The sequence below is a fragment of the Vanellus vanellus genome (assembly GCF_965231255.1).
Source record: "Vanellus vanellus genome assembly, chromosome: 5".
Taxonomy (NCBI): Eukaryota; Metazoa; Chordata; class Aves; order Charadriiformes; family Charadriidae; genus Vanellus; species Vanellus vanellus.
In genome coordinates this window covers 18,750,696-18,763,379 of record NC_138910.1, presented here as the reverse complement: position 1 = coordinate 18,763,379, position 12,684 = coordinate 18,750,696, and the positions used below count along the sequence as shown (strand labels likewise).

The following is a 12,684-nucleotide window of genomic DNA, read 5'->3' as shown; positions in this document are numbered from 1 at the left end:
AGGGCATAGCAGTGCATGTGCAGCAAGTAGGTTGTGCACATGCAAGGGTGTGGTGGTGCGTGTGTAAAGGGCTGGCTTTTCATGTGCAAGGGAGCAGCGGTGCATGTGCAAGGGGTGGGCTTTGCACATGTGTGTGCAATGGAGCAGCAGTGCGTGTGCAAGGGCCAGGCTGTGCATGTGCGAGGGTGTCGTGGTGTGTGTGCAACAGGCTGGCTTTGCACGTGTGCGTGCAAGGGAGCAGTGGTGCCTGTGCAGGTGCAAGGGCACAGTGGTGTGCGTGTGCCTGAACGTGTAAAGGGTCCGCCGAGCGATGGCCCCTGCGTGCAAAGGGGACGAGTGCGGCAGTGTCAGGGTGAGCGTGCGAGGGAGCCACAACTGCCACCCGTGTGCGTGTGCCCCGGTGCGGGCAGGCACGAGCGTGCCCCCCCATGTGTGCATGCACCAGGGTGCCCGCAGCAGCCCCCACCGGCCCGGCCTCATATGGCCACCGGGTATTTATAGCCGGGGGGGGGGGGGGGGGGGCGGACACCGCCACTGGCCACCCCTCACCTGTGGCGGCCGGGCCACCCCGCCGTGCCACCGGGCCACTGCCGTGCCACTGGCCCCTCCGGCACCCGGTATTTTGGCTCCACAACGCCAGAGCTTCACAACGTTCCTGGCTCCTTCCCCGAGTTTCTGACACCCTTCCCAGCCCGGACCCGCCTGGAAGCCTTCCCGGCTCCTGGTCCCTGGATTTCGGGTAGCATCCGGGCGGGGGGTGGGGGCTGCTCTGCCCCCCCCCCGTCCCCCCTCCAGTGAGGCACGGAGACGGGACGGGGCTGCTCAGGGTCTTTATTGCTGCTCTGGCACGTTGCTCGCTCCAAACCACGGGGACATTGGCAACTCCGGAGCCCGGCAGAGAGGAGGGGACAGGGATGGGGACAGGGACGGGGCTCCCAAAGTCAATAAATAAAGCCCTATCGCTACAGCAGCATTTGGAAGGTGGGTGCCCACCCGCTGCCCCTGTCCCCCCCACCCAGTGCACCCTGGCCACGCCGGACCATCCTGCCACCAGCCGGGGAGGGGACATGGGGCTCAGCGAGGCACCGGGGAGGGGGGATGTCGGGTGGGATGTGGCGTGGGAGGTTCGGGGGGGGGGGTCTAGGGACTTGTGGGCTGGCAGCGGGGCGCAGGGCGAGGACCGGAGCCGGGCAGGCAGAGCGTGAGCAGCGTGGGCCTGAGCAGGCGCAGGAGGTGTGCGTGGCACGTGGGTGCCCCCCTGCAAAAGGGGAGGTGGGGGGGGGTGCCGGCCAGCCCACCCCCCTCCCCCCCACCCAACCCCGACACAGACCCGGTAAAGGCACCGGCGTCGGTCCTGGGGCCACAAACCCGCTTGCCAGGACCGGGGCTGGGAGGAGTGGCAGGCGGGGGGCTGGCGGCCCCCCGCTCCCAGCCGTGAGGACCGGGGCTGTGCCTGCTGGCTGCGGGGGGGGGGGCGCGGGGGGGAGGGGGCTGCGAGCGGGACCCTCTCTGCAGGAACCCCCTGGAGCAGCCTCAGTCCTCGGGCGCCGGCGTGCAAACCTGGGGGGAGTGCAGGGACCCCCGCGCCGTGGCCGGGGGCAGCTGCAGGCTGCGGCATAAGGCACACGGCTGACGGGACCTGCATCGGCAGGGCTGGCCCCGGCGTGCTGGTGGCTCTCCTGCTCCCCCCTGGGCCCCCCCAGTCCCCATCCCGTCCTTCCCCTGACCCTCTGCCATATTCTCCGTTTCTCCCAGTAAGGCTTCCCTGCTGCCTGCCCGCTGCTGGACCCCATCGCCAGGCCAGCTGGGGCAGCACCTCTTCATTTCCTCGGCACCACCAAAACGATGCCGGCCGCCAGCATCCCCGGCAGTGGTGTGTGAGGTCCGTGGGCTCGTCCCAGCTCCTCCTCGGCCACCCAGTCCTGCGGCCCCTGGAATGTTCCTCTGGCTCCTCGGCCCCTTGTGGCCGTGGCCGAGGTGTTGGCTACTGCGGCCCCGGTGGCTGGCCGCCCTGGTAGGAGCGGAGTAAGACCTTGTGCTTGGTGACGGCCTCGCTGCGGCGCCGCTGGTGCTCCACCAGGAACTCCTTGAGACGGTTGGTGGTGAAGGTCAGGGTCTGGCGGCGCAGCTTCATCAGGTAGGCATCCTGGAGCCAGGCGTTGGCAAAGCAGTCCTTCACTGTGGGGCGGCTCCTGGGGCAGGGGCGGCACCGAGTCAGGGGCTGCGGGGTGTCTCCACCATCGCACCCCCCACCCAGCCACCGCCTCTGCCCTGCAAGATCCAGGAGATCCCAACCCTCTCCAGGAGCAGGGATGGACCCCAGGGTCCCACTGATGATGTCTTGAAGTTCCCTGTGGGGCAGGGAAGCTGTCTGCCTGGCCCAGTCATGGGCGCAGTCCAGGGCCACTTGTCCTTTCTGGCTGGGCTGGGGACTCACCAGGGGTGGACGGCAAGGACCTTTCGGATGAAGAGGGCAGCGCTCTGTGAGACGTTGGGGTACAGCTTGAAGGCATCAAAGCGTCCTGCCAGGATACGGTTCTCTGTCTCGATGGGGTCCAGTTCAAAGAACGGCGACCGTCCGCTGAGCCTGAAAGGGTGGAGAGGGTGGCATGGGCTGGGGGACACCAGTGGGAGGGCACCCAGGACCCCCTACCCACCCATAGCTGCCCAGGGTCTCAATCCCCACGTCCAGCTGGGAAGAGTCTGCAGGGCTACAGCATCCCCCAGCCTACAACCAGCCTGGTGTCCCCCATGGCACCAAAACCTGGGTGGAGCTGACTATACCTCAGGACACTTGTCCCCCACAGCCCCATCTCTTACATGATGTAGGTGAGGACGCCAACACCCCAGACATCTGCTGCGGAGCCCACTGGGTCACCCTTCACCACCTCCGGCGCTGCGTACAGGGGAGCAGAGCTGTCATATGCACTAGGGGGCCCAGCCCCAGCACCCCCAGCACCACCACCATCCCCAGTACCTCCAGCACCCACAGCATCCCCAGCACCCACAGAATTCACAGCACCAAAGCACCCCACCATTACACCCTCCTGCACTCCTCCTTGATGCCCCAACACCCTGACAGAGCCCAGTGCCTCCAGGAACAACCCAAATGCACCCAAACTCTCCCATTGAACCCAGAAACCCTACAGAAACCCTCAGAACCTCCACAGCACCCCAAAGACCCCTCAACTTCTCCAAGGACAGCTCACCTCCTCCCCAGTCCCAAGTCCCCCAGTGCACAGGCATACTTCAGGCACACACATGCCCCGTCCCCACCCCCATGCCACCGCACCCCTGGTGCCCCACTCACACATGAACTCCAGGGTGCCGACGCGCCGCCCCAGCTGCCTCAGCACGAGGGGGTTGTAGGTCTGGGCGCTGCCAAAATCGATGATCTTGAGGGCGTTCATGCCCGAGACGACGACATTGTCTGGTTTGATGTCGAGGTGCACAATGCGGCGGCCGTGCAGGTACTCGAGGCCCTGCAGGAGCTGCAGCACGTAGCTCACCACGTCGTCCTCCGAGTAGCGAAACCTGGGGGGCAAGTGGCATCAGCGGGTGGCCCCACACCGGCAGCAGTTGCCAGCAGCCCCATGCCCATCCGTACCTGTCCACGATGCTGTAGAGGATCTCCTTGCCGGCGCAGTTTTCGCAGATGAGCACCAGGTAGCGGGGAGTGATGTACGCCTCGTGCAGGGCCATGATGCGCTCGTGGTGCAGCGCCTTGAGGATCTCGTACTCCTGCAGCACGCTCTGCTTCCTCTCCGCCTCGTAAGGCACGATCTTGGCCATGAAATGCTTCCCTGTGGCGTTCTCCTTGCACAATCGGATCACCCCGAAGCGGCCCCTGCGGCACAGGGTGGCCATGTGGGCTGCTGGGGAGGGGGGGGACACCGCCAGTGGAACATCTTGTCCCACTGATACTCACCTTGCCTTCTCATCCAGGAAGGTGTAGGGCTTTTGGGGGACACCCTGCCGCAGTGCCGTGCTGTCCTTAGCCCCTGGGACCCCGGTCTCAGCCGGGGGCTCCTTGGAGGATGGGGTGGTGGTGGGGGGCTCCTGTGCAGGGGGTGATGTGGGAGGCATGGAGACGAAGGAGGTGACCATGTAGGGGGGCATCTTCCGCGTGGGTGCAGCGTTGGAGGTGGGGGACAGCGTGGGGGCTGAACCAGGGGTGGTCGACACTGGGGAGGTGGGGGGCAACTTGGAAGGAGATGGAGCCCGGGGCGGGGGAGATGTGTCTGTGGGGGGTGTGGGGGAGCCCTGAGTGGGGGTGTCTGTGTGGGGCGAGGTGACAGTCCGAGGAGGGGTGAATATCAGCTCTGGGGGCACGCAGACAGTGATGTCAGGTGGGAGCTCAGGGTCTGGCCGTGGCCCCTCCTCCTGGGGTGCAGGGGGCTGGAGGACCCTGGGGGGGGCACCCGCCTGTGCTGCCCCATCTGCTTTCTGCACCGCTGCCTTGTGCTTGCGGGGTGGCGTGGTGGGGGGGGCCCCCGCAGCCGGTGGCTCCAGCTGCCCCACAGGCGTCTGGGTTGACCGGCTGGAAGCCACCTTCTCGGGGACAGGGACAGGAATGGTGATGTCCTTGGCTGGGGCAGCTCGGGCATCTGCGGGGAGCAAAGGGAGGTGTGAGTCAGGCAGGGAGCAGGGTGTGAGCGGTGCCCCGTTCCCCAAAGCCCTGAGGGGAGCATCCCCCAGGACTCAAGGACTCCCAGAGCATCCCAGAGGCCACAGCCCTACACCCAGCCCCAGAGCTGCCCCACGTCCCAGAGGACAGGGCTGGCTCACCTGCCGCCTCGAGGTGCACCTTCCCCGAGGGGTTGCTGTAGGGCCCCTGCCCAGCTTTGTTGACACAGGCCACCCGAAACTTGGCGGTGCTCCCAGGGGGCAGCTCCGTCACGTTGAAGTAGCAGTCGGTGATGCCAGTGCTGACGATCTTCCACTCATGCTCCCCTGCCAGCGTGGGGCAAGGTGAGGCGGGGGCAGACCAGGGGCAGTCTCTTGGCCCCCACCCCGACATAGGACCCCAGGGGACAGCAAGGACATTGGGCACTTTTGTCCTGGCTTGGTGTCCCCCGGTGACCCCATCTTTCCGTCTGCGGCTCCCGGGGGGCGGGAGACAGCTCCACGTACCATCCAGCCTGCGCTCCAGCGTGTAGGTGCAGGGGGCTTTGCTCTCTGCGGGCTTCCACAGCACCAGCACTGTGTTCTTGTACTTCTGGGGGATCTCCGGGGTGCCCGGCCGCCCAGGGAGACCTGCAAGGGGACAGACAGGGTGGGCTGGGTGCCCGGCCAGTGGCAGGGCAGAGCTGCTGCCCGGCGAGGGCAGCACAACATGTGGGTTCAGAGGTGCTGGAAGCGCCCGTGCAAAACCAGCCTGTCCCCTCTCAAAAGTGCCAGTCTCTTGCAGGTGTGGGGAGTGGAGATCAAATGACCTGCTCTGATGGGTCCCCAGCCCTGGGGTGCATGCCTGGCACGTTCTCTTTCCCCATGGGGCAGCACCTCTGTCCCCCAAGGCGTGTGTCCCCCCCCCCCCCCATCCTTACGTGCCACAGCCAGCGTGCAGGAGCTGATGGCCGTGCCCAGAGCATTGGCGGCTGCACACTCGTACAGCCCCGCGTCCTTCCTGGAGACCTTGGCGATGGTGAGCATCTGCCGGCCGTCCTTGCAGGAGACGACATTCAGCGCATTGTCCGGCTGCAGGGACCTCTTGTCTGCGGGGAGGGGAGCAGAGGAGACGGATGTTACAGTGTCATCCCCCCGCCCCCCCCAGGCATTCACCCACCGAGGCAGCGCGGGCAGCCCCCCCACCTTTCATCCAGAGGATCCTGGGGGTCGGGCTGCCAGCGGGCAGGCAGCAGAGGGTCAGCGCCTCCCCCTCCAGCAGCACCTGGTCCTTCAGCTTGATGTGGAAAACGGGGGGGAAATCTGGAAAGCAGAAGGGGGGGGGGGGGGGGTGTCAGGCTGGAGCAGTAATGGGCACCCCAATCCCATCCCGGGGCTGCACCTACCCGACTCACTGGGTGTGTGCGGCCGGCCGGCAGTGGGTCCCTCCTCCCGCAGCAGGCTGGAGGGGATGCTGGGCTGCGAGGCCACCTTCTCCTTCTTGCCCCGCGAGAGCCCCCAGCGCTCCCAGCGGGACCGCTTCTGGCTCTCACCCCCACCTGCGGGCACACGGGGTGGCTGAGAGCATGGCCGAGCTGGGGGGGCCATGCCCACCGCACCCAGGGCGGCTGGACCATGGGGTGCCGGTGGGACCCCCCCTCGCTGCTCACCTTTGGCAGAAGAGGAGGAGCGGGTGCTGCCCTCCGAGCGCAGGGACTCGGAGGAGGGCGCGGGTGCCGGTGGGGGCCCCGGCTGCAGGCTCTCCCCCTCGGAACTGGCACGGCGGAGGTCCCCGGGCCCCTCGCCCTCCGGCCGCTCGTCCGACAGGCTGCGCAGCCGCGCAGAGACCCGCTCCACCGTGGCACTGATCTTCCTCCGCACGGCTACCACCGGCGACTCGCTCTCCCCACCACCCCCCAGCTCCGACTTGAGGCTCTCCGAGTCCCTCCGTTCCTTGGAGTGGCCCATGGCCAGGCTCCAGGACAAACGGCGCCCGCCGGATGGGGTCTCACCACCTCCGTCCTCCCCCCTGTTCTTCTTCCTCTCGGCAGGAGGGGTCCGCTTGAGGAGCACAGACATCCTCCGGAGGAAGCCCCTGTCCTTCTCCACCTCGTGCAGGTCCTGCACAGACTTGGACTTGGCCACCAGCCCAGTGGGACGGTCCCTGCGCAGCTCCAGGGGCACACCGGCTGGCGTGGGACGGTAAATGCCATCGTCGGTGGCCGGGGGGCCAGCCAGGTGCCGGTCCTCAGAGCGGGAGCGGGTGAGGAGCTTCAGCCCCCGGGTGAGTGATGACTCCCGGCCCCGCTTGAACTTGGCCTCGAAGACCTCCTCCGAGTCGATGTCCTGGATGAGCAGGGAGCTGGAGGAGCCGGTGGGCTTCACCTCCCTCTTTGATGCCGGTGCCGGTGCTGGTGCGGGGGGCTCGGCAGGGGTGGTCGGTGGGGGCCGGGGGGGCCCCTCGGAGGCTGGCTCCCCACCTTGCACGGCTCCCATGGCTTGCATGACCTTGGCGTAGGAAGATGTTTTGGGAGCTTGGGTGCCAGGGACTGGGGGCTGCAATGGGGTGGGCACACCGGTCCTGCCAGCCCCCTCCCCACTGGCTCCAGTGGCCTTGGTGGGCATCTTTTCCTCCTGTCCCACGGCTGTGGGCTTCTTCGCCATGGTGGTGGTGGCCGTACTAGCACCGGGCTGGACATGCTCCTCAGGGGTGCGCCTCCTCCCCAGGGCAGCTGTGGTGGTGGGGGCTCGGGGGACAGCGGTCTCCACCACGGGGGGTGTCGGGGGGCCGGGGGCATCCGGCGCCGCTGGGGGCCGAGCATCAGAGAGGGCTGAGAGTGAGGGGGACTCCTTGAGCCGCTGGGCCTCCAGGTGGGCCACCGGAATCTCCAGGGGTGCACCAGAGCGGCGGTGCCGGACGACAGGTTCGGCGTCCCCATGGCTGAAGGAGCTGCTCTTCTGCAGCCGGCGCTCGGTGGGGAGGAGGCGTGGCGAGGTGGCCTCGCTGGAGGCTGCCCGCACCAGCCGCGGCACCGCCGGCGCCGGCGGCTCCAACCGGGACGGCCGCGGGACCTTCTTGTCAGGGCCGACCCCCAGGGTCTCCAGGAGGGGACCCCGCAGGCCGCTGACCTTGCCATCCCCGGGGCCGCCCCGCAGCAGCCGCTGGCGCATCAGCTCCAGGCGCTGTGCATGGTCGTCCTCCCCCCAGACCCCCTTCCGCCGTGGCAGCTCCATGGAGGCCGCCTTGGCCAGGACCCGGCGGGGGTCCCGGCCTGCCTCGGCCCCGTCCTCGGTTGCCAGGGGCTGGTGGAGCAGCAGGGCACTGTCGGCCGAGCCGCCCCTCTTCAGCTCTCCCCGTCGGGCGCTCCCCGGGGACTCCAGGCTGGAGCCCTTCCTCATGGCTTTGCGGGAGTACTCCGGACGCTTCTGGGCTTCAGGGGCTTCTTCATCGGAGGAGCCTGGTGCCTCTGCCTCCGCGCATGGCCGCCGCAGCCCGGTGCCCCTCGGCCGCTTCCCCAGGGCCACCCCGGGCTTTCCCACGCCCTGGCTCTGCCACTCCATGGCTGAGACGTCCCCTGCTGCCACCCCCTCCAGCCGCGGCCCCTCAGATGGCCCAATGGCCTCATCGTCTGTGGGGATCTCATTGAGCGACATGCGGGAGCCAGAGAACTCCACCTGGTGTGGCATGGGGATGAAGGGCAGCTCATCCAGGTCGTCCGAGTCCGAGGAGGATGACAGCGCTGGTGACTCCTTGAGGTGCCGGGGCACAGCGATGGAGAGGTGGTTGGATGTGTCCTCCAGCAGCTCCGGGATCGGCCGCAGCACCATGTTGCACTTGTAGCTGATCTGTGAGCGCTGCAGCCGGCAGAGAGGGCTGGATCAGGCCCAGGTAAGTGGCATGGCATCATCCTGCCCAGGGCACATCACCCCGTCCTGCCCAGGACATGTCACACTGTCCTGCCCAGCACACATCACCCCATCCTGCCCAGCACACAGCTCTGCCTGTCCCCCTCCTGCCCCAGCTCCTGCCATCACCTGCCATTTCCGACGGGAGAGGAAGAGCTTTAGGTGGTCGGTGCTGATGACTTTCCCCTTGGCCAGCGTCTGCAGGACGAGGGGACAGCAGTGTCCCACGGAGCCTACAGCAGGCTCAGGGGAACGCCGCTGCCACCAGGCACTGGGTGCTTGTCCAGGCTCACCTTGAACCAGGGATGCTCCAGGGTCTGCTCCGCAGTGGGTCTCCTGCGAACCAACACCACCAGGTGAGAATGGCCCAGGCTGAGGGGCTTTGGCCAGCTCAGGGGAGGGCAGGAGGGTCTGGCTGTCCGTGCTGCACCCCGGCAGGGCTGCACAGCCAGCCTGCCCTCGGGCACCCCGGTGCATGGGGGTCCCCACCCTCCGTCAAGCACAAGGCTTTCACCGGAGGGGTGGGGACCGGGGACCCCGCAGGACTCACAGCCTGTCATTGACCAGCACTTTGATGACGAAGCCCTTGGCTTCCCGGGTGAGCCCCTGGAACATCCTCTCCTCGAAGGCCACGTTGTAGTTGCGGATGTTCATCAGCGTCGTCTTGTCGTTCTCCCCCACAAAGGGGGAGATCCCCGTCAGGCTGCCAAGAAGGGGGACACTGTCATCGGGCCGGGGGGACATGGGGAACAGCATGGCAAGTATAGGGGTCTGAGGATGGGACCCTGGATCCCAGCCCCAATGCCATGGGGAGGGCAGAGGTAGGAGCAGCCAGGGAGGAGGCTGAGCCCGCAAGGAGCAATGTGCATGGCCGCAGCCCCAACACTGCAACCGGCAAGGGGACAGGAAGGGGGTCCATGCCGTGGGGGCCCACCAGGGCACTTACCAGAGGTAGGCGATGACCCCCACGGGCCTGCGGAGAGGACAGCATGGTTACTGCACAGCACAAGTCCTCCAAGGTGCCCAGTCCCTGTCGGCATAGCGGGGAGCCCACCATCCACCCCAGGGCCACCCTTACCAGATGTCGGTGACACTGGAGACAGGGCTCTGGTTGACGATCTCGGGGCCCACAAACTCAGGGGTGCCATACTTGCAGTACTGTGGCTCCTCAGGCGTCAGCTCCTGTGCGTTGCCAAAGTCGCAGATCCGGACCTGCTCGCTGCTCGAATCCGCCATCAAGAGGTTTTCTGGCTACAGGACAACGTGGGGCAGAGGGGAGCTTGGCAGGAGGCAGGGGCTCCCCCCAGGGAAGGGATGTCCCCCGTCAGCAGGACCGAGCCCCCAGCAGCACAGCGGGAGCCCGTCCGTGCGGGCGCAGGGCGGGAGGGGATGGGAGAGCCCCGCACTCACTTTGATGTCCAGGTGCAGGACGCTGTGCTGGTGCAGGTAGCAGATCCCCTCCAGGACCTGCCGCATGTAGGATCGGACCTGTGAGAGAGCAGAGAGAGGGTGGGCGCCCTGAACGTGGGTCAGCCCCACACTGGCTTCGTGCAGAGGAGGGCGCAAGCTGCAGCCCCCTTTGTAGCCTGATGCAATGAGCGTTGCACGTCCCTGGGCTGGGACAGACCCCGGTGCTCCCAGGCTCCCTGCTTCCCCCATCACCTTGCCCTCCTGGGGTTCACCCACCTCAGACTCGCACACCGAGGGCTTCCTTGCCATCCTGTCCAGCAGCTCTTCCTCAGCACAGCTGGGCCCCGGTCAAGGAGCACAGAAATGCCATAGAATCATAGAATCATAGAATCAGTGAGGTTGGAAGGGACCTTTAAGATCATCAAGTCCAACCATTAACCTACCCTGATAAAAACACCACCACTCCTAAACCATGTCCCTAAGCACCTCATCTACCCTTTTCTTAAACACCTCCAGGGATGGTGAATCCACCACCTCTCTGGGCAGCTTATTCCAATGTTTAATAACCCTTTCAGTGAAAAAATGCTTCCTAATATCCAATCTAAACCTGCCCTGACATAACTTGAACCCATTTCCTCTTGTCCTATCACTTGTCGCCAGGGAGAAGAGGTCAGCTCCCATCTCTCTAAAACCTCCTTTCAGGTAGTTGTAGAGGGTGATAAGGTCTCCCCTCAGCCTCCTCTTCTCCAGGCTAAACAACCCCAGATCCCTCAGTCGTTCCATGTCCCACCATGCCCTACACCCTGGGCACCCAGCCCCTCTGCACCCACTCTGCCCCCCTCATCCCCTGCACCGCGCGTTCCCGGAGCACCGCCTGGAGGATACAGCTCCATGACCATGATGACAGCGTTCTTCTTCTCAAAGGCATCATGGAAGAAGACGATGCGCTCGTGGTCCAGCTGTGAGAGGATGTGCAGCTCCCGACGTGCCGACTGCTTGGCCTTGGTCCTCCCAGGGATGAACTTGGCGGCAAAATCCAGCCGGCTGCTCTTCTCCGTCACCCTCCGCAGGTAGGAGAAAGCCCCCCTGCAATGCAGCGATGGGAGCAAGGAGGGATAAGAAGGTGGGGGAGCAGGAGAGCGGGAGACCTCCCCTTCCCTGAGCAGCTGGGGCAGGCACCCGCTCCGCAGGGAGCAGCCCGCTCCCCTGGCAGCCGCCCGCTCCCCTGGCAGCCCTCCAGGACCATCCACGGAGAGACCTCAGGCCTGGCTTTGCTCCAGCTGCCCTGGCTCCCCACCCTGAGCCGGCACCAGGGCATCTAACGATGGCTGAGAGCAGCCCCACCAGCACATCAGTATCTGATATACCATGGAGCTTCAGTCCCAAGAGACAAAACCCCAGGGTGCAGCCTGGCTCCAGCACCTCCATCCCTGTGGTCCCCAGAGCACCCTGTTGCCCACCATGCTGGTGGCCCCATACCTCCCGATCTCCTCATGCACGTCGTAGTAGTCGGTCAGGCGTCGTGCCTTGTGCAGAGCCTCCTCCTCCATGGTGGCATCGGCAGCGGGCTGGGCTGGGGGAAGAAAAGGCGCTGGCGGGGGGCAAGTCGGGCACCCAGGCTCTGCCCCCCAGGGCTGGGGGGCCGGCCAGCCGTACCTGCCCGCACCACCAGCTCTGCCTTGCAGGAGACCTCCCCGGCCAGGTTCTTGGCCGTGCACGTGTAGACACCGCTGTCAGACTCAGTGGTGCCCAGCACCACCAGTGAGCACTCGTTGTCCTCATACACGAAGCTCAGGTGGCTGCTCTCCTCCAGCAGATCCCCGTCCTAGGGGTGGCAGGGGTATCAGAGGGGTCCCATCCCATCCCTGAGCAGTTTCCACCACCTTTCCCCGTGGATGGGGGCATGGGATGCATCCTGCATCACCAGGGGTGAACACAACCCCAAAGCCCCAATGCAGTGACCCAGGTGATGCAGCAGCAGGTGTGGGTCTGGAGGGCTGTGTGTCAGGAAGGGGGTGAGGGGGTCCCAGCCCACCTTGTACCACATGATGTCCGGCAGCGGTTTCCCCTCCACCACCACGGCAAAGCGTGGTGTCTCCCCTTCCTGGACATCGATGTCCTCCATGATGGACTCAAAGCGTGGTGCCTCTGCCAAGAGATGGGGCGAGGAGCACCATGGGGCAGTGCCACCCCCCTGCCATTGGCACGGGGTGTAAGGCTGTGGGGCACTGCGAGGAAGTGCCAGCCCATGGTATAGGGACATGGAGCAACATGGGGCAGTGGACATGGGAGTGGGACACTACTGGGCAGACCACCAATGACATGTGCCTGCAGCACAGTGGGACAGTCACCCATTGGTGTGGGGCACCATGGGGCAGTGTCACTCACGGCACACGGGGATAGGGCACTGTGGGGTTGCATCTCCCAGTTACATACGGGTATGGGGTACTGAAGGGCAGTGCCACCCATGACACCACCATGGGGCATTGTGGAGGCGTCCCCTATGGCTCTTGGCAATAGGGCACAGGGAGGGGGGAGCGTGTGCCACCCCATTATACACAGGTATGGGACACCCTGCAGCAGTGCCACCCATGGCACACGGCTGAGGGACACCATGGGGCATTGCCATCCCATGCACACAGTCATGAAGCACATGGGACACTTCTACCCAAGTCAGATATGGGTATAGGACACCGAGCAGTGGTATCAATGGATGGTTCCTGTGTTTTCAGGCCCATGAGGCATTGCCACCCTATAGAGAAG

The 12,684-nt window shown here is 65.7% G+C and overlaps 1 protein-coding gene across 1 annotated transcript in view; it reads right to left on the bottom strand.

The window, feature by feature from the left end:
* Positions 1–1,139: 1,139 nt before the first annotated feature.
* SPEG (striated muscle enriched protein kinase) overlaps positions 1,140–12,684 on the bottom strand; it is a 40,121-nt gene continuing 28,576 nt past the window's right edge. Inside the window, exons 19-41 of the mRNA XM_082483358.1 lie at positions 11,957–12,069; positions 11,578–11,746; positions 11,401–11,494; positions 10,807–11,007; positions 10,198–10,258; positions 9,922–9,999; positions 9,590–9,762; positions 9,458–9,484; positions 9,062–9,214; positions 8,805–8,847; positions 8,641–8,709; positions 6,276–8,460; positions 6,012–6,164; positions 5,812–5,928; positions 5,547–5,714; positions 5,134–5,256; positions 4,789–4,953; positions 3,929–4,607; positions 3,608–3,847; positions 3,311–3,534; positions 2,821–2,896; positions 2,438–2,587; positions 1,140–2,192 (exon numbers count right to left, since the gene is read on the bottom strand). Coding sequence (XP_082339484.1) covers positions 1,985–2,192; positions 2,438–2,587; positions 2,821–2,896; positions 3,311–3,534; positions 3,608–3,847; positions 3,929–4,607; positions 4,789–4,953; positions 5,134–5,256; positions 5,547–5,714; positions 5,812–5,928; positions 6,012–6,164; positions 6,276–8,460; positions 8,641–8,709; positions 8,805–8,847; positions 9,062–9,214; positions 9,458–9,484; positions 9,590–9,762; positions 9,922–9,999; positions 10,198–10,258; positions 10,807–11,007; positions 11,401–11,494; positions 11,578–11,746; positions 11,957–12,069 — 5,669 coding nt within the window. The 3' untranslated portion in view covers positions 1,140–1,984. The remainder of the gene's footprint in view (positions 2,193–2,437; positions 2,588–2,820; positions 2,897–3,310; positions 3,535–3,607; positions 3,848–3,928; positions 4,608–4,788; positions 4,954–5,133; positions 5,257–5,546; positions 5,715–5,811; positions 5,929–6,011; positions 6,165–6,275; positions 8,461–8,640; positions 8,710–8,804; positions 8,848–9,061; positions 9,215–9,457; positions 9,485–9,589; positions 9,763–9,921; positions 10,000–10,197; positions 10,259–10,806; positions 11,008–11,400; positions 11,495–11,577; positions 11,747–11,956; positions 12,070–12,684) is intronic.